Source organism: Alosa alosa, chromosome 14, assembly GCF_017589495.1.
Source record: "Alosa alosa isolate M-15738 ecotype Scorff River chromosome 14, AALO_Geno_1.1, whole genome shotgun sequence".
NCBI lineage: Eukaryota > Metazoa > Chordata > Actinopteri > Clupeiformes > Clupeidae > Alosa > Alosa alosa.
The window spans coordinates 11,230,996-11,251,311 of record NC_063202.1 but is presented as its reverse complement, the minus strand read 5'-3'; the positions used below and the strand labels follow the sequence as shown (position 1 = coordinate 11,251,311).

The 20,316-nt window shown below is 46.6% G+C and overlaps 1 protein-coding gene across 5 annotated transcripts in view; it reads left to right on the top strand.

The window, feature by feature from the left end:
• crtc3 (CREB regulated transcription coactivator 3) overlaps window positions 1-18,477 on the top strand; it is a 48,554-nt gene extending 30,077 nt beyond the window's left edge. For 4 of the 5 annotated variants that reach the window (XM_048262241.1, XM_048262243.1, XM_048262245.1 and 1 more), the window contains 10 exons: window positions 1,396-1,499; window positions 7,894-7,932; window positions 9,705-9,790; window positions 10,235-10,284; window positions 11,176-11,396; window positions 12,914-13,179; window positions 13,707-13,967; window positions 15,318-15,398; window positions 15,781-15,985; window positions 16,186-18,477. In XM_048262241.1, coding sequence (XP_048118198.1) covers window positions 1,396-1,499; window positions 7,894-7,932; window positions 9,705-9,790; window positions 10,235-10,284; window positions 11,176-11,396; window positions 12,914-13,179; window positions 13,707-13,967; window positions 15,318-15,398; window positions 15,781-15,985; window positions 16,186-16,391 — 1,519 coding nt within the window. In that variant the 3' untranslated portion in view covers window positions 16,392-18,477. The remainder of the gene's footprint in view (window positions 1-1,395; window positions 1,500-7,893; window positions 7,933-9,704; window positions 9,791-10,234; window positions 10,285-11,175; window positions 11,397-12,913; window positions 13,180-13,706; window positions 13,968-15,317; window positions 15,399-15,780; window positions 15,986-16,185) is intronic. The other variant, XM_048262242.1, reaches the window with a different exon arrangement.
• The last annotated feature ends 1,839 nt before the right edge of the window (window positions 18,478-20,316 follow it).

Here is a 20,316-nt window from a genome sequence, read left to right as displayed (position 1 = left end):
TCTTGCCGTTCCGTCTCGCATTTTCAACATTCTCAAGCTCCTGTCTTTCTCAAATCTAACAAGGAGCAAAAGCCAAGCAACTGAGCTAGTGATGAAGACTTTGACTCTCCGTCTTGCTCGGCTCTGTTGCTCTCGTCTCAATAGCGCTCCTCTGCTGCTCTCGTCTCAATAGCGCTCCTCTGCTGCTCTCGTCTCAATAGCGCTCCTCTGCTGCTCTCGTCTCGATAGCGCTCCTCTGTTGCTCTCGTCTCGATAACGCTCCTCTGTTGCTCTCGTCTCGATAACGCTCCTCTGTTGCTCTCGTCTCGATAGCGCTCCTCTGCTCTTCCCCTTAATAGGTGCGTAGACTGCTGCGGTACGGGTAGTCCACAATTAATCCACTAATCAGAGAAGTTTCTCTTTTGTTTCCACTAACCAGTGATCTCTCTCTCTTTTTTGACATGCTGTTGCTGGTCTGTCAATCATGCTGTGCTGATATGGCCATGTGAAATCAGCTAACATGAATAAACTATAGCAATCCCCTACAGCAATCTCTTACAAACAGCAGTTGTTATTGACCTGTCTTATAAAGTCAAATATACTTCAGTCAGTCACATGTACACTGTTCACCTACTGGAATAGTTGTAGTATTTGGGGGGGGTAGTTGTAGTAGTGGGGCACAGCTGGGAGGGTGCAGCACTAGAGCCTTGTTAGTACGGAAGGTGTCAGAGTAGAAGAGATGAAGAGGGGACCAGAGGGGAGAGCTGACCCAGAGAGGAAAGAAAGAGCCGATGACGGAGTGATGACCGAGGGAACAATAGAGGAGGGCAGTCTTTCAGGCAGTGAGAGAACCAACACCCTTTAACATAATGACTCAGAGAACTCATGCCTTGTCTTTCGCCCCACTCCTCCTCCTCACTCCTTCTCTCTCTCCTCCCCACCTCTCTCTCTTAATCTCCCTCTCTCCTCTTCTCTCACTCTCTCTCCTCCCCACCTCCCTCTCTCCCTCTTTATCTCCCTCTCTCCTCTTCTCTCCTCCTCTCACTCCTCTCTCTCCTCCCCACCTCTCTCTCTCTCTTTCTCCCTCTCTCCTCCTCTCTCCTTCTCTCTCCTCCCCACCTCTCTCTCTTTATCTCTCTCTCACTCCTCTCTCTCCTCCCCACCTCTCTCTCTTTATCTCCCTCTCTCCTCTTCTCTCCTCTCTCTCCTTCTCTCTCCTCCTCTCTCACTCCTCTCTCCTCCCCACCTCTCTCTCTTTATCTCCCTCTCTCTCCTTCTCTCTCTCCTCCCCACCTCTCTCTCTCTTTCTCTCCCTCTCCTCCTCTCTCTTTCTCTCTCCTCCCCACCTCTCTCTCTTGATCTCCCTCTCTCTCCTCCCCACCTCTCTCTCTCTCTTTATCTCCCTCTCTCCTCCAGGACCAACTCCGACTCGGCCCTCCACACCAGCGCTATGAGTCCCAACCCACAGGACCCCTTTGGCATGAACCAGCAGATGGCCCGTGGGCCCCCACAGCGCAACGGTGAGACACACACGCTCACGTACACACACACACGCACGCACACACGCACGTACTCGCACACACACGCGTATTGCATGCACGCTGCACACACACACACGCGACGCATGCGGCTCGCCGTGTACACATGCACGTACACACACACAGGCACGCACGAAGTCTGACTCAAACTGTCTCACCTACAGTAACCAGTGGCGCATACTCACACACGCTCATCTGTCAAGTCAAGTCAAGTCAAGTTTATTTATATAGCACATTTCATACACAGAGGTCATTCAATGTGCTTTACATAAACAAAACCAAACGATAATAACAAATAAAAGCATAGAAGGGCAATATAGTCAAAGAATAGTTAAAAGGTAAAGATCATAATAAAAAGAAAACATAAAACACAAGGTAAAATCATTTAAAAATAATCATTTAAAAATAAAGAATAATTAGTAAGCAAAAACAAAAAAAAAGTAGTAATAAAAAAGACAAAGTAGAATAATTATCGAGGCAGATTCAGAATTTGTAACTCGCACAGTTAGCAGAAAGCGTCTGAGAACAGTTTGGTCTTAAGTCTAGATTTAAAACTGGCTACAGTTGGGGCCTTTTAATGTCATCCTAAAGTTGGTTCCACAGCTGAGCGATAGCAGCTAAAAGCTGCTTCACCATGTTTAGTTCTAACTGTAGGTTTTACTAGCAGGTTTTTCACCTGGGACCTGAGAGGGACGAGAAGGTGTGTACTGCTGAAGCATGTCTGACAAGTATTTAGGTCCTGCTCCATTTACTGATTTATAAACAAGCAATAGTGCTTTAAAGTCAATTCTGTGACTTACTGGAAGCCAGTGCAAGGACTTAAGAATTGGAGTAATGTGGTCAGTTCTTTTAGTTAGAGTCCTAGCTGCTGCATTTTGTATCACCTGAAGCTGTTTAATAGTCTTTTTAGGAAGGCCTGTAAACAGTCCATTGCAGTAATCAACCCTGCTGGAGATAAATGCATGAATGAGTTTTTCTAAGTCATGTTTTGACATCAGCCCTCTGAGTTTGGCAATATTTTTGAGGTGGTAAAAAGCTGATTTAGTTATCGCTTTCATGTGGCTGTTGAAATTTAGATCACTGTCAATTAATACATCAAGGTTTTTAACAGTATCCTTTGCCTTCAACCCTTTTGTGTCAAGGAGAGTGGCAACCCTAAGTCTTTCCTCATTTTTACCAAATATAATTACTTCAGTTTTTTCTTTGTTCAGCTGAAGAAAATTTTGAGACATCCAGGTGTTGATTTGTTCTATACACTGACACATAGATTCAAGAGGACCATAGTTGTTTGGTGATAGAGCTAAGTAAAGCATAGCTATGATATGAAATCAAATTATTTTGAATGATTTGTCCAAGTGGGAGCATATAGAGGTTGAATAATAGTGGCCCCAAGATCGACCCCTGGGGAACACCACAGGTCAAGGACGTTGGTGTTGAGGTACAGTTTCCGATGGCAACAAAGAAGCTCCTTTCTTGTAGATATGATTTTAGCCAGCTGATAACTATGCCTGTAAATCCAACCCAGTGTTCTAGTCTGTGTAGTAAAATATTGTGATCAAGAGTGTCAAATGCTGCACTAAGGTCCAGTAGCACTAGGACTGATGTTTTACCTGAATCTGTGTTGAGGCGTATGTCATTGGAAACTTTAATGAGAGCTGTTTCAGTGCTGTGATTTGCCCGAAAACCAGACTGAAAGTAATCAAAATACCCATTTGATGTTAGGAAGGTGGTTAATTGATTAAAGACTACTTTTTCAATAATTTTGCCAATAAAAGGTAGATTGGATATGGGCCTGTAATTGTTTAGCATGGAGGCATCCAGGTTATTCTTGAGAAGTGGCTTTACAACAGCTGTTTTCAGTGACTTAGGAAAAGTGCCAGACAGCAATGATACATTTACAATTTGAAGGACATCCGCCGCTATGAGGTGAAAAACAGTTTTGAAGAAATTGGTAGGCATCTGTGTCATGATGTAACCATGTATCAGCCTCCGAGGCACACACAGTTCTACACAGAAACACCTACATTTACACCTACACATACCCACACACACTTCTACACAGAAACACCTACATTTACACCTACACACACACACCATTTGATATCTAATTGTGTGCATAAACACTAATATTCCCTCGGAAGATCAGAGAGGCGATGCATTTGAAAGTGCTGATATTTTTCCACCTGGAGCTGAAATGGCAAGTCAATGTATATGATGGTTGTTTACAATAGATATAGTCATTTTAGTCCTATTGATTATTAGGTTTATGGTAGCCTATATGTCCCATAAATAAAACAGGACTTCCCTTTAATCTGGCAGGTTTTAAAGGGCATGTTTGCATTTAGTTTGCATTAGTCAGTCAGTCCTTCGTTTCCCATATACCCTTCTGTGTAAATTCTTAGTCAGAAAATCTGTTTCCTTTGCTGCTTTTTGGAGGGTTTCAAGGTATGACAACGTGAGGATGATGTTGAATGAAGGCTAAACCCACGTACAATAGAATGCTCTTCAGTTGAAGCCAAACAGGAACTGATTTAATGCACTGCCTGGCCAAAAAAAGGTCACACACTCTAATATTCCGTTGGACCGCCTTTAGCTTTGATTACGACGTGCATCCACTGTGGCATCATGTCTACAAGCCTCTGCAATGTCACAATATTTATTTCCGTCCAGCGTTGCATTAATCTTTGCGCCAAGATCTTATATTGATGACGAGAGATTCAGACCACTGCGCAAAGTCTTCTCCAGCACATCCCAAAGATTCTCAATGGGGTTAAGGCCTGGACTCTGTGTCTGGTGATGAAGTCTCATGCTCCCTGAACCACTCTTTCACAATTTGAGCCCAATGAATCCTGGAATTGTCATCTTGGAATATGCCTGCGCCATCATGGAGGAAAAAATCCATTGATGGAATAACCTGGTCATTCAGTATATTAAGGTAGTCAGCTGACCTCATTCTTTGGGCACATAATGTTGCTGAACCTAGACCTGACCACCTGCAGCGACCCCAGATCATAGCACTGCCCCCACAGGGAGGCTCTTACCTATTTGCTTAGTTAAATCCAGGTAGTCGCCTTTTTTTTTGGCCAGGCAGTGTATATTCATTATGTGACCTCTCATAATGGTTCTGAGTTGCTGTCTGTCTGTGTCTGTGTGTGTGTATTTGATGCGTGTCGGCCTTTGTTTTTCTGTTCTTTTCCTGTTTCCGTTGTATCCTGGAAGCTCTCAGCTCTCAGCAGTGTGTGTGTGTGTGTGTGTGTCTGTGTGTTTGGTTTGTGTCATTGTTCAGGCTCAGTTAAACTATTGTTGTGATATGTATTGTGGGGCTATCCTCATGACTGAGTACGTCACAGTGTTCTATTTTCATTGTGAGCTACTGGTCCGAGTACATACTGTAGTGATTAGAGTAGAGTGCAGCACAGTACACACTCACTTCACACACCCACTTCAGTGTGACTGGGCTCAGCTTGAATGGCGGTTGAGCAAGGAAGCGAAGGCCGCGGCGCTCTATGGGTGACATCATTGTGAGGTAGCTTCCTGTTTTTAGCAACTTGAAATGGAAACATTCCTGGCGTGCCAACAGTGACACACCCCGCTCTAGGTGTGGCGCTGTGAAGAGGGTTTTAGGGGCGTGCATCTCTGTCTGGAGCCCACTGCTCCGGCAGCACAACTGGTAGGGGAAGGGCCGGATTCCTGGGCCCGCATACACACACACACACACACACACACACACACACACACACACACACACACACACACACACACACACACACACATATATATATATATATATATATATATATATATATATATATATATATATATATATATAAATAACACCCTGTATTAACACTTAGCGTAACAGTGGGGTAGAGCATCTGCAGGTAAAAATGGCTGTGGGCAGCTGCACACAGGACACACATGTCTTCAGAAATGCCAGAGAAATGCCCCTCCCAATCATCCCTCTCTTTCTCTCACTGTGTCTATATATCTCTCTTCCCCTCTCTCTGTCTTTCTCTCCCTCTCTATATCTCTCTGTTCCCCTCTCTCTCTCTTTCTCTCCCTGTGTCTATATCTCTCCATTCTCCTCCTTCTTTTTCTCTCCCTCTATATCTCTCTATCCCCCTCTCTCTCCATCTCTGCTTGATTCTATCTGTGCTTCCCCTCTTTCCCACTCTCCTAATGTTTTGTCTACCACTTCCATTATCTTTTTAAAGATTGGGTCATCTCTCTCTTACCCTCAGCTCTGTGTGTGTGTGTATGTGTTGCTGGACCAGAAAGTGAGTGTTTATGTGTTGCTGTAAAGCAGTGCTTGAGTAAACTGCACACTGCGATGATTATGGATCACTCCTCTTTGTTTAGCCAACAGGCTTAAACAGGATATTAGGTGAAGATCTGGGGCAAGTGTGAGTTTGGAGTACACACACACACACACACACACACACACACACACACATATATAGAGAGAGAGCGCATGCCTTTAGAGCCGCCTGGGACCTACTGTAGTCCTCTCTCAGGTCCTCTGCGTCAGCCAGGGTTAATTGAGAGGCCGAGACAGATTAGTGGAGGCAGTGGGATGGTGCATCCACACTCTTTCACTCTCAGGTGTGGAGAAGCAGTGGAGAACCATCAGGTGAGATGGAGTTAACAAGCCGCACAATTACAGAACTAAATTAGAGTGCGAGAGACCGAGAGTGGAGGAGAGAGAGACGCACACTCATTGCCCCTGTTGTCATAGCGACTCTGGTGATGGATTGGCCCCTGTTGTGGTTTAAATGAGGTTGCTGACTTCCTCCTCCTCAGTGCCTCTGGTGCAGTGATGTCATGGGTGTGCCTCTCTCTCTCTCTCTCTCTCTCTCTCTCTCTCTCTCTCTCTCTGGCTCCCACATCTCCATCATAGGCTGCCTGTGGGGTCTCAGTCTTAGCCCTGACACTGCTGGGGTGGAGGGGAGAGATGACATGTTCATGCTGAGAGAGAGAGAGAGAGTGATTAAACACAGTGTTCTGTTCCATCAGAGTGCTACCAGAGAAACAGAGCATGAAAGCAAAGATATGAGAGCGGAAGTGGGCAGGGCAGGAAAGACTAAGGGAGGAAGAGAAGGATGGAGAGAGAGAGAGAGAGAGAATGTATAAGGGTCTGTTTCTTCCTTGCTTTCTGTGGTTGGGGTGAAACAATGGCTCTTTTTTCTCTCTCCCAGAGCTTGTGGTCGCAGAGCTTATTTCTGCTCTCTCTCTCCAGCATCCTGCTAATGGCTCTCCTTAAAGAGACAGAGCACTCATACACACTCACACACACACACACACACACACACACAGTGAAAAAAAAACCTTCCTCTCTTCCCACACACCCACACACTCCTACTCTCACATAAAGTATGTTGTGCTCTCTCTTGTACACACACACACACACACACACACACACACACACACACACACACACATAAATCCACATGCTCTAGTTCTCCCTCTCTCTTGCTCTCTCTTTCACAAATTCAAATTCAATAGAGCTTTATTGGCATTATAAAAAATGCCTCTGTATTGTCAAAGCATTTATAATTAAAGTGAAACAGAACGTCATATGTCCTGCAGTGGCAGTGAGCGTGCATGGGGATCTGGGGGCATTTCTGTGTGTTTCTCTCTCTCTCTCTCACACACACACACACACACACACACACACACACACTCACACACACTCACTTTCTCTCCCAACTGGACCCTTTCTCACCCACACAGGACAAGAGCAGGCACAGGAAATGAAGGCTGTCTGGAGTGCGTGTGTGATGTATGAATGGCTGGTGTGAGCTTTGCCACTGCATTTGCTGTGTGGTGCAAAGAGGAAAGCACACCTCCTGTCTAACTAGTGAAAGTGTGTGTGTGTGTGTGTGTGTGTGTGTGTGTGTGTGTGTGTGTGTGTGTGTGTGTGTGTGTGTGTGTGTGTGTGTGGTAGCATTCGGGAGACTTAGTGAGACGCCAGCGAACTCCCAGTCCGATTTGCATATTTCTCATGTTGTAGAAGAGCAGGAAATCAAACAGGAATCCAGCTCGGCGTATTTCCCCCGTTTACCTCATCGGCATAAAGAATCTGCTGTGAACCAACGTGCTGACTGAAAACAACTCGGAGTGTGTGTGTGTGTGTGTGTGTGTGTGTGGAGAGAGAGGGAGAGAGAGAATCTGCATGATCATTCTGTGTGGGGGAGTGGAGTATTGTGTCCCTGTGCAATTCAGCTGAGTTGTATTCAGCTCCTGTTCGCTGGAGTTGTGCACCTACATGGCAGTGTTGTCAACACTGGGGGGGATCAGGGAAGCAATTAAAAGATGAAAGGGGGATGACTAACCTCTCTCTCTCTTTTTTCTTCCTTTCTTTTCCCCCTCTGTGCAGCCAGCGTTAATGAGGCAGAGATAGACAGATCAGGAGATGGTGAGTGTTTCCATACAAAAGACACTTAACCACACACTCAACACACTCAACACACACACCACTCATTTAACACACACACACACACACACACACACATACCACTCATTTAACACACACACACACACACACACACACACACACACACACACACACACACACACACACACACACACATACCACTCATTTAACACACACACACACACACACACCACATACCACACTACACACACACACACACACACACACCACACACACCACTCATTTAACCCACACCACACACTGCAGAGTAATCTGTAACAGCGTCAGCTTCGTAACACACACTGAAAACGCCACCCAGTGCTGTTGTGTGGGAGTCTTTCCTGCTGACTGCAAACCAACACACACCACACACATGGCTCACATATGTGTGTGTACCCACTACACACTCAGCCCACACCTCACATGGTGCACTGGTGCACGCCAACATATCCCTCACACACACACACACACACACACACACACACACACACACAGGCCGCTCCAGTGCTGGAAAACATGCATTTTCCAACCCCCCATTTTCCCCCAAACCTTGGTGTTCCAGCCCTGCAAGCTGAAGCTCTAGGATTCCCTGTGGTAGAGCAGGGGAGGTGTGGTTAGCGTTAGCCCTCAATCAGCCGTCTCTGTCCGCAAGTGCAGGTCTCCGTAGGAGACGTCTCCATGGGGGTGGGTGGGCCTGGCAGCCGCACTCTCAACCACCTGGCTGTAGGGCCGTGCCAGCTTTAGATCACGTTGGACCCGCACTGCCAGGATGCCAACCTTACACGCAGGTGTCTGTGCCGAGGTGGCCATGCCCACTACTGTGGGCACAACTGCCATGCATGGCACACATGCATGCACACACACACACACTCACACACACTCCATCTGAGGCAATATGAGTGTCATTGCTGGATAAGTGAAGTGCTGTTTGTGTTGGTTGCCAGCTGTAAGCTGTGTGTGTGTGTGTGTGTGTGTGTGTGTGTGTGTGTGTGTGTGTGTGTGTGTGTGTGTGTGTGTGTGTTTTCCATTCACAAACACGTTTTTTTGGATGAATGCTTCACTACATGTTCAAGATGTCTTAGACTGTCTATAGGCTTGAGTGTGATTGCTGTGACTATCTGGTAGTGATTAGTGCCCCCTGCTGGCCAAAGCGTGGGATGCCCACTGACTGACTCACTGACTGACTGACAGTGACACTGGTGCAACCACAGAGTTAATGAATGGCAGAAGTGCACACTGATGTCCATACCGAAGGACTGACTGCCAGGAAGGTCCAGGGGGGGGTTGAGAGATCAGAGGAAGAGCCCCATGAGGCCTTCTCCGCAATAACCATTAGAGAACACAGCAGGCAGGAAGTCGAGAACACCTTTTTCTCTCTTTCCCTCCTCTCACTCTCCTACGCATATTCTGACTCACTCCCTCACACCTTTTCTTTCTCTCTCTCTCTCTCTCTCTCTCTCTCTCTCTCTCTCTCTCTCTCTCTGTGTTTCGCTCACAGACACACACTCACACCGACACTCACACTCAGTCTCTCTCTTTCTCACACACAGTACACACACACACAGTACACACACACACTTTATATTCTCTGTCTTAATCCAGGCCTCTCTCTCTCAGTCTCGGCTGCTCATGCTGACCAGGCCATGTGTGTGTCCTCTCTTCTCCTCATGCTGACCAGGCCATGTGTGTGTGTCCTCTCTTCTCCTCATGCTGACCAGGCCATGTGTGTGTGTGTCCTCTCTTGTCCTCCGCAGTGTTCTCCTTCCCCTCGCTGCCCAGCGATGACGGCCTGATGGGCGTCAACAAGCCAATGCCCAAGCAGCTGTGGGAGGCCAAGAAGGTGAGGACAGTGCTGGGCTCTGAAGAAGTGGGCTCGTTAGCAGAGGGGCACAATGGGGGGGGGGGGGCTCGGGCTCCTCATTACACAGCTTTATGGAGAGGAGACAGGAGTGCTTCTGTTTCAGAGCTGCTGATATGGACTAAAATCCCAGACAGCCTAAGTGTGTAAAGCATTATAGAATACTGTAGAATAAGTGATGGGTGTACTATAAGCTTTGTTTGTCTTAAATCATGTCATACTGTAGAAGATATTGTAAGATGTTAGTACAATGAACGAGACCGTTGTGTGTCATTTAGTGTCATGTGGAGACTCATTTTCTTGTGACAATGACGACAAGACAAAATGTCAAATGTTCACCTCCAATGTGTGAGATGGGTTTTGTGGACATCAAACACACCTGATGATGTCCAGGGGTTCATGGCTGTCCTCTGATCCTAACTGCAGGTCCAGTCCTTGTCCTCGCGCCCCAAGTCATGTGAAGTGCCTGGAATCAAGTGAGTGGGACACTCTGCCCTCTAGTCTCCTCTAGTCTCTCTCCTGCCTGCCCTCTAGTCTCCTCTAGTCTCTCTCCTGCCCTCTAGTCTCCTCTAGTCTCTCTCCTGCCCTCTAGTCTCCTCTAGTCTCTCTCCTGCCTGCCCTCTAGTCTCCTCTAGTCTCTCTCCTGCCCTCTAGTCTCCTCTAGTCTCTCTCCTGCCTGCCCTCTAGTCTCCTCTAGTCTCCTCTAGTCTCACTCCTGCCCTCTAGTCTCCTCTAGTCTCTCTTCTGCCTGTCCTCTCTCGGTCAGGCTGGCCCTCACTGGCCCTCGTTCTCTTCCATGTCTCCTCCCAACAGGTTTCAGGCTCAACCGTTCACTATGTTTCCTAGTGCTCCAGAACTGAAACACAGTATTCCTTCCATGGGGCCTGGTGGCCAATTGTAGTGACCTGAGCAGAGGGCCGAGGGCCTTTAAATAACCTTCTTTGCTGTTGCTGTTTTGCTCTTCTCAGTTGGAGTGCACGTACACATTAACTATGCTGGTGGTCTTCTCACCACAAATAGTTTATTGGCAGCTTTGGCCAAATACACATAGGCTTTGTCTAAGTATATAATCTCGGTAAAGCCAGGTTATGCAAAACTTCCAGCCAAGCGTTGTTTTGTTTTGTTTTGTTTTGGCACTACCTTGATTCAGCCACATATTATGGTGGAGTGAAGTAATATAAAAGGCTTTTAGATTTCCTGTGACTTAACACTGCTGTAACAGAACACATCTGTGTTGTTGTGTGGGTGTTTGGCTCTTTGTGTGTGTGTGTGTGTTTGGCTGTGTGTGTGTGCGTGTGTGTGTGTGTGTGTGTGCACGTGTGTGTGTGTGCTTGGCTCTCTGTGTGTGTGCGTGTGTGTGTGTGCAGCATATTCCCCTCCCCGGAGCCCAGCATGGGCCTGTCGCATTACCAGGGCTCCCTGAACACGGGCGGCTCCCTGCCTGACCTGAGCAATCTGCACTTCCCCTCGCCACTGCCCACGCCGCTGGACCCAGACGACGGCAGCTGCTACCCCAACCTGAGCGGAGGCAGCAGCACCGGCAACCTGCCCGCTGCCATGATGCACCTGGGCATCGGCAACTCCCAGGGTCAGTGCTCATGCACGTACTACACACACCTGTGTACAAGCATACACAGAGCTTAGAGTTTGCTAGGATGCCAGTGGCTTATATGTTTCCAAAATTGAATTTACACACACTTTCTCACACACACACTTACTCACACACACACTTACTCACTCACACACTTACTCACTCACACATACACACACACACACACACACACACACACACACACACACACACACACACACTTACACACACACTTACTCACTCACACATACACACACACACACACACACACACACTCTTACACACACACTTACTCACTCACACATACACACACACACACACTCTTACACACACACTTACTCACTCACACATACACACACACACACACACACACACACACACACACTCTTACACACACACTTACTCACTCACACATACACACATACACACACACACACACACACACACACACACACACACACACACACACTCTTACACACAGACTTACTCACTCACACACTCACACACACACACACACACACACACAGAAAACGGTGAATGTGTGGGAATGAGAGCAGCTGCTTGCCTTGGCTGGGCTTGCCATAGAAGACGTCTTTCCCTTCTTCCACATCCCGCTCCTCTCTGCATGTTATCTTTGTCCTGTCCAGTCTAAAACTGCGTCCACTTCATCATTTCTCCCATTAATCTCAGTCTTTTTAAGTGGATGGTGTTTCTTATTTACTGCAGTTCTCTTGACTTTCGTGTGTGTGTGTGTGTGTGTGTGTGCGTGCGCCTGCCTGCCTGCGTGCGTGCATGTGCAGTATTTGTGTGTGCACTCTCACTCTGGCAGCACACCAGTATCCAAGGCCAGATCTGACCCTAGTGTCGCCTCTGTGCAAGCTGCTGCTCTGTTCTCTCAGCTCTCCAACAAGGACCCGTGTGTGTGTGTGTGTGTGTGTTTGAGAGGAGGAGGAGGAGAGTGGACAGTGAAAAAAACAAAGTAGAGAATGCAAGCCATCATAATTTCCACCCAACGTCATGCTTCCCAGGAGCAGTATCAGTCAGATTATGTTTTATAGTTTTCAGTGGGGTGGCCAACAGCACTGTTTGTTTCTCCAACCCTTTGCGCACTCTTCCCCCGTTCTTTCTCTCTCTCCCTCTCTCTTCCTCTCTCTCTCTCTCTCTCTCTCTCTCTCATTCTCTCTCCATCTCTCTTCCTCGCTCTCTCTCCCTCTCTGTTCACCTCAATTCAAGTGAGCTTCATTGGCACAACCACTTCTTTTTGCATTGCCAAAGCACAATGATTACATACAGAATACAAAGATATGGCCAGCAAACATGTGCATCAAAGATGAACAAATCTACTGTGCGTGAGCGTGTGTGTGTGTGTGTGTGTGTGTGTGTGTGTGTGTGTGTGTGTGTGTGTGTGTGTGTGTGTGTGTGTGTGTGGTATAGTGGTGATATCTAAGCACTGTCCTCTAAATTTCTGATCTCTTTCTTTCTCTCTCTCTCTCTCTCTCTCTCTCCCTCTCTAGGTCTCTCATCCTCCCTCAGCAACCCCTCCATCCAGGCATCACTCGCCAACTCCCAGCTGCACTCGTCCCTCAGTAATCCCTCCATCCACTCGTCCCTGCGCCTCTCCTCACTGACCAGTCCGCCAGCGGCGGGCATGAGCAGTTCGCCACGGCGACGCCCTGCCCCCATCAGCCCCCTGACGCTGTCGCCGGGCGCGGAGCAGAGGCGGAGTCTGGGCAAGCAGATGTCGCCGACCATGTCGCCATCGCTGTCCCCAATCACACAGGTAACACACACACACACACACCTATACACACACGTGCACACACACACTGTATAGCCATTCACATAACCAGTGATTGAGAATACACCTGCACAGTCCTTACCCTTAAGTATAAGTATATATACACTTTTGATCCCGTGAGGGAAATTTGGTCTCTGCATTTATCCCAATTTGTGAATTAGTGAAACACACTCAGCACACAGTGAACACACAGTGAGGTGAAGCACACACTAATCCTAGCGCAGTGAGCTGCCTGCTACAGCGGCGCTCGGGGAGCAGTGAGGGATTAGGTGCCTTGCTCAAGGGCACTTCAGCCGTTCCTACTGGTCGGGGTTCGAACCTGGCAACCCTCTGGTAGTCTGAAGCGCTAACCAATAGGTCACGGCTGCCCCTAGCTTAGTCACATTCACATTGTTTTTTGTTAGCATGAGCAGCTTATAAAGACACTGAGAGGAAGACACAGACCAAAACAATGAGAGTAACAATGCAAGGCCTTTTCCCAACCCACTGTCCTCCTTGTCTATTTCCAGGGCGTCCCGTTAGACACCAGCCTCCCCATGGAGCCCCCCCCACCGTACCCCCTCTACAAGCAGTCCCAGCAGGCCATGCAGCAGCAGCAGAACCAGAACCAGCACCAACCCATGCAGCAAGGCCGGTGTCAGGGCCAGGGTGGCCAGCATCAGCACCAGCAGCAGCACCAGCAACACCAGCAACACCACCAGCAGCAGCAGCAGCAGCAGCCAGTGTCGCCACTGCAAAACCTGTCCAACCTGGACTTCAGCTCAGCCCTGGTGAGTCCCCATAAGGCTGCAATCTCAGGCCACATGTACACACATTTACAAGGACACATTTGTACATGTGGGCTTTGGATCTCCAAACTAAGGATCTGGTTCATTCCCATTATTCAGGCAGAAATGCAACTTCATGACAGCTTTGGTCACCATTTGCGGGGTTAATTCCTGGAAATGCATTTTCCACTTCTATGAGAAAAAAAAGATAAAGATCCCGAAATCCTTATTTGGTCTAGGACAACATGCACAGCTTCAACACAAAGAAAAAAGACAAAAGAAAAAAAAAGCAAAACTTCAAAGACCTGTGTGTCCGTCTCAAGCCCAGGGAATTCGCCTCGGCCCCACACCCAACACCCCCCCCCCCCCCCCCACCGCTCCTGACCACAGTGCTGAGTAGCGCGGGGTGGGCGTTCAGCAGCGCTGGTCAGCAGGAAGCAGGAGCCGTAGTGTGCCCACAGGCGGTGACTCAAGCGCCAGGAACGCTGAAGCAGGCGGAATGCATCAGAGACATTTTTTTTGGAAGAGCAGGCGGGTCATTCCACGTCAGTTCAACCAGGGCCCACGCACTTAGGTCTCAAAAAATTCTGAAAAAATTACCAAGTGTACCTATGTTACCAGGAGACACACTGTAAAATTACTCTTAATGTAAGATCAATACTTTCCAAGATACAGCCAGTTTTACAGGGGAGGGGGTGTCGATTTTGAAACCGGCCTCTTTTTTTGTCAAAGTTCACAAGCCCACGGCCAAAGAACTAAACCATGTAGGAGGCTTAAATTTTGCATGCTGGTACATAAATAGGAATAGTATGTAGCAAAATCGTCACGTTTGGTCTGGATAATCCTGCATGGTCATAGCTGTCCCTCGACACCCTCGACACCCCCCTCCCCCTGTAAAACTGGCTGTATCTTGGAGTATTGATCTTACATAAGAGTAATTTTACAGTGTGTCTCTTGGGTAACATAGATACACCTGGTAATTTTTTCAGAATTTTTTGAGACCTAAGTGCGTGGGCCCTGGTTGAATTGACGTGGAATGACCCAGGCGGAATGCATCAGAGCCATTCTCTTTGAAAAGGGCATTATGGCATGGGGAGGGGAAGCGGTTGCCGTGATGCGTTGCCATAATGCGTTACCGTTAGGTACGGCTCATTGCCCGTGCTGATCATTGTGAGGGGTTGCTGGGAAAAAAAACATTTTTCCACAAGCCTCGAGCCAGGGTCTAATACCATGATCATAAAAGTGACCGTCTCTTTTTTTTTCTCTCTTTCTCTCTCTCTCTCTCACTCACTCTTTCTCTCTTTCTTTCTCTGCCTTTCTCACATCCTCTCTTTTCTCTCTCCTTGTTTACAGCAAAATAACATGGGAACATTCTTCAACGATCCCTTCATGGATCCTCAGTTTTGCGGCCGCCAGAAGGGTCTGAATTACCAGGTATGTCTTATTTTGTGTGTGTGTGTGTGTGTGTGTGTGTGTGTGTGTGTGTGTGTGTGTGTGTGTGTGTGTGTGTGTGTGTGATGGTAAAACAAGTTGTGCGCTTGAGTAAAAGAAAAGGGTAATAAAAAAATAAAAAAATGTTTTGTGGGTAATTCTGTTGAAATTCACATGCCACTTTTACACACCACTTCCAATCAATGTGCCCTGTCCCAAGGCCCCTCTCAGAAACCGAAACCACATGTAGGATTTTGGAGTTTGGAATGATGGGAAAACCACTCCATTGTGGTGATTTACTAAATGATCTCATTCTTATTGCTCTCTCTCTCTCTCTCTCTCTCTCTCTCTCTCTCTCCCCTCTTTCCCCCTCTCCCTCCCGTAGCAGGATCAGTTCAGTCTGTTGGAGAATGCCATGAGTGCGATGGGTGGGGGCTCGTGTTTCGACAACGCCTCCAACCTTTACTACAACCAGGCCTCACTGATGGGGCTGAGCGGTAGCCACGGCAACCTGCAGGACCCCCTGCAGATGCGCTCCAACATGCTCTACAATAACTGCGGGGGAGGAGTCCCCAACATCATCCTCACAGGTAGCGCAGGCGCTGCATTTAGCTTTGCCATTGCTAGTCAGTCCCCCTCTACACTCTCTCTCTCTCTCTCTCTCTCTCACTCACTTTTGTCTCTGCCTCTTTAAAGCATGACGTGCCAAACAGACTGCAGTCCACTAGACACCATTCTGACATGTATGTTTCTATTCCCTCTTTCACTTTCACTCCCCCCCCCCCCCCAGACGACTCCAACCCCAACCTGTCGAAGGACATCAGCAATGCTCTGTCGGCGGTGCCCGAGTGCTTCGACTCGGAGGGCGGCTTCCCCCTGGAGGACGAGCTGCGCATCGAGCCCCTCAGCCTGGACGGTCTGAGCATGCTCAGTGACCCCGACATGGTCCTGCCAGACCCCTCCGTGGAGGACAGTTTCCGTAGCGACAGACTCTGAAGAGCACTCTCTCCTGGTGGAGGTGGACAGGGCAGGTCACTCCCAGTTCCACGTGACCTTCACTCTCACGCACGCGCATTGTTGGCTCAACGGAACACTTTGTGGAAAAGCACGTGCATGTGAGGATGCATTCTTGCATGTATTTACTTGTAAAGAGTCAAAAATGTTACACTCTCTCACACACTACTTGTGGACTCATCGGCATCACAGTTAAGACGCACACACTTTTTTTAGTTTTGTTTTTTCTTACACGCAAATGGAACATAAAGCGGCCAGGGCTGTGTGGTCAGTCCCATATGCCCTTTATCCAGGAGCGCTTGTGTCCATGGGAAATCATCTTAGCGTCTTTATTTTTTTACCCTGTTTGTGTATTTGTTTGATGTTTATCTGAACGTACACATACAGTCAGACACACACACACACACACACACACAGCACTGGCAGTAACATGCATACACACTCTAAGAGGTGTAATAAGGGACTTTTTTTGTATGTGTGTGTTTGCTATCGTTTTTGTTTTGTTTTTATAACCGTCTTCTATTGTCCTTCATGTGGCTAAGGTCTTTTCCCCCTAATTTCACCAAAAAGAGGAATGTCGTTTCTGTGACACTGTCCTTGTCCAACGTCCATTGACCGGGAACGTTTGCTCTCTGCGCACGGGTCCTCCCGGGGTTGTTCTCTTGGGTCCATCTTTGGAGATTCTGGATGACGTCTGAGGACATCGTCCCTCTTGCTTGTATCCTCTTGCGCTGCGCACAAACAGGATGGTGAGCCAAGCCGAGATGAGGTGCCCAGACCAGACTGGCACCAAGCAAACAGATGGGCGCGCCCTTCAGGGGGCTCAGTCCCTGACTTGCCCACCAGCAATCCTGCGCCAGCACCCCGCAACTAACCCCCCCCCACCCCACCCACCCCTCCAGTGCCCACTCTGAAGCCTGGCAGAGAGGCCCTGGCACCGGATCCATTGCTTTGTTCCAGTCTGTGGCATATGTGCCCACAGCCCCTGTGTGGGCCCAGTGTGTGAACCCCTTGTTCTGGCTGCAATGCCCGTGTCCAGTGCAGTTCAGCTGCAGCGTAATGGGGACCGGCGACAAACACTCATAGAGAGAGAAGCTCTCTTTCTCCCTGAATACTTTATTGAGGCACAATCACCCGCTCTTCTTTATGCACGGAGCATTATTTTTCAATGTCTTTGCATAATATATATATATTTTTTTTTTTTGTAAAATATGAAAATTTAATGAGATTTAAAAGAAACAAAAAAAAAGTTTGCCACTTAACATATGCCTCACGATCACCGTCGGACAAGAATGTATTTTCTAAGAAATCAAGAAAAAAGCGTGAACACTTCATAAAAAGGGCAAACTGTTTACAGTGCAAACAAAAAAGATTTTAAAGATGGAAAAAAAAAGATATTTCAAACAAATCTTAAGATTCTTATATGAGATGGAAACACTTCTATAATGTTTTGGTATAAAGTCTATGACAAAGAGAAAAAAAGGACTTATTTGTATGCACTTCTATTGTATATTTTTGACTTTTCCATGGAGATTATGGAAGCTCGGTGCTGAGTTGAGCGGCCTGTTGAAAGGCCGTGGCGTGTTGTCTTGTCAGTGATAACTATGCAGAGCACTGCAGCAAAACCAGCACAACACAGAGAAACAGAAACTATTTTACCTTTCATTAACTATGATGTATCTCTCTGTCCCATTGTAATGTAAGTATATATATATATATATATATATATATATATATAAAGTATAATCACTTATTTCACATTGTGTACTGAATTGTTAATGCAGCTCGTTCCATGTCAATGTTGTATTTTTCCTTTTTTTCTGACTTTTAACAGTGTATTTCTTTTTCTATTTCTGGTGGCATCAGCAGTTGTGATGCAGGCAGTGTCTTGTGTGTCTATTTAGTTATTCTTTCCATTTTGTGTGCAGTATGTTTGAGAGAGAGATGGAGCAAGTGTGTGTGTGTGTGTGTGTGTATATGTGTGCGTGTGTAATAATTCAGTTGGTTCATTACCTTCTTGTAGTGTGACATACACTCTCATGCAGACATACAACCTTTTATGCACCTACATATGAACAAATCCAAGCCAAATCCAAAAAGACAGAGACCATTTTATTTCTTGTACAAAGACAATCACAGGGTTGTACCAATGTCTAACAGAACAGTGGCCAGGACAGTCTCACATCTACTAATGCTTCACTAAAACACCTTTACCAGCAGTTTATTACAAGTGTCACTGTCGCTTGATAAACATTAATATAATATAAGATCATATAATATATAATATAATATAATATATAATGTAATGTAATGTAAATTCCCCAAAAAGTAAAAGAGATTAATTGTGTAGAACTGAAAGTCAGACATTCAGTGGTATTTATCTTTGGGACGAGTGGAAACAAAGCCACTGCTCTGGTGTCCTCCTGGACATCTTTACTGCCAGCACAGGCTCTGTGTGTGTGTGTGTGTGTGTGTGTGTGTGTGTGTGTGTGTGTGTGTGTGTGTGTGTGTGTGTGTGTGTGTCACCAGCTTTAGTCTTTCATGCGGCATGTCTCCTCTCTTCTGGTCATGCCTCTCTCCCTCTAATGCCTTATGTCTCTCGTCCCTCTCGCTGCAGTCTCTGCTTTTTCCCTTGCGGGCAGTTTTGTTTTGTTTGTTTTGTTATGTTGGTCTTCTTTACGTAGTTCTTGTCAGAGATGTTAGTAGCAAAAAATGCCGTTTTTCGTAGAAGGAATTTGTGTTTCTTTTTCATTTCGTTCATTTTTTAACATTTTGTTTTTGTTTGGTGTCTTACTTTTTTTAGTTACCTTTTAAAAATGTACAGTTCTGTTATTTAAAAAGGTTTCTTGTCCACTAGTGTAACTACTGTTTTGTTTTGTTTGTTTTTTAATATGCCATTTTAAATCATTGTCTTTTTTCAGTAACAGCTTTTTTGGTTTGTGATGTATGTTATAGTGCTTATGTTTTTTTTGATTTAATATAAACAATAAAACTCGATACCATGTATAAACTGTGTCTTGACATGTGTACATTAGTGTGGAGTCTTTTATCAGGACATCTTGATGCAACTCAACCCACCCATCCAAAGTCCCAAAGTTGCCCAATTGTTCTCAATATCCAAAGTCCATCCAAAGTCGCAAAAGTTGCGCATTATCTCTTGTTTTGTCATTGAGGCCTGGCCACTAGGTGGCAGTATTGGAGCACAGCACCCATCAACGCTATGAGGATGTTAAAAGGTTTGTGTTTACACAGAATATGACACATCTAAATAGCCAACAGCAAGTGAAATATTGCTAAATGTCTTAAATGGATTTCTTTCAAGCCGTTTGGATGATATACTGTAGAGACTGGATAGGTAAGTAATACTGGTTGTTATGGAGACTGGATAGGTAACTATACTGGTTGTTATGGAGACTGGATAGGTAAATAATACTAGATGTTATGTAGACTAGGTGACTAATACTGGACCTTATGGAGACTGGATAGGTAAGTAATACTGGTTGTTATAGAGACTGGATAGGTAACTAATACTGGATGTTATGGAGACTGGTTAGGTAAATAATACTAGATGTTATGTAGACTAGGTGACTAATACTGGACCTTATGGAGACTGGATAGGTAAGTAATACTTCTCTTTTCTCTCACAGGGAGCAAACGATGTGTGTGAAAGTATGTGTGCCTGTACTTATGATGGGATGGTCCTTTGTGTTTAACTGTAGTGTGCACGCCTGACATTAGCTGGCGTGGAGAAGGCCCTGGCACGCCAGCGCAGCTCTGATGCCATGGCCATGCCTGGTCTGCGTGAGGGAGCGGGCAGCCCTGTAATTACATGCAGAACGGCAGCAACATGATGAGAGCACAACAGCCCCCTGGAATGCATTTGCAGCATTCTCCTAGAGTAGAGTAG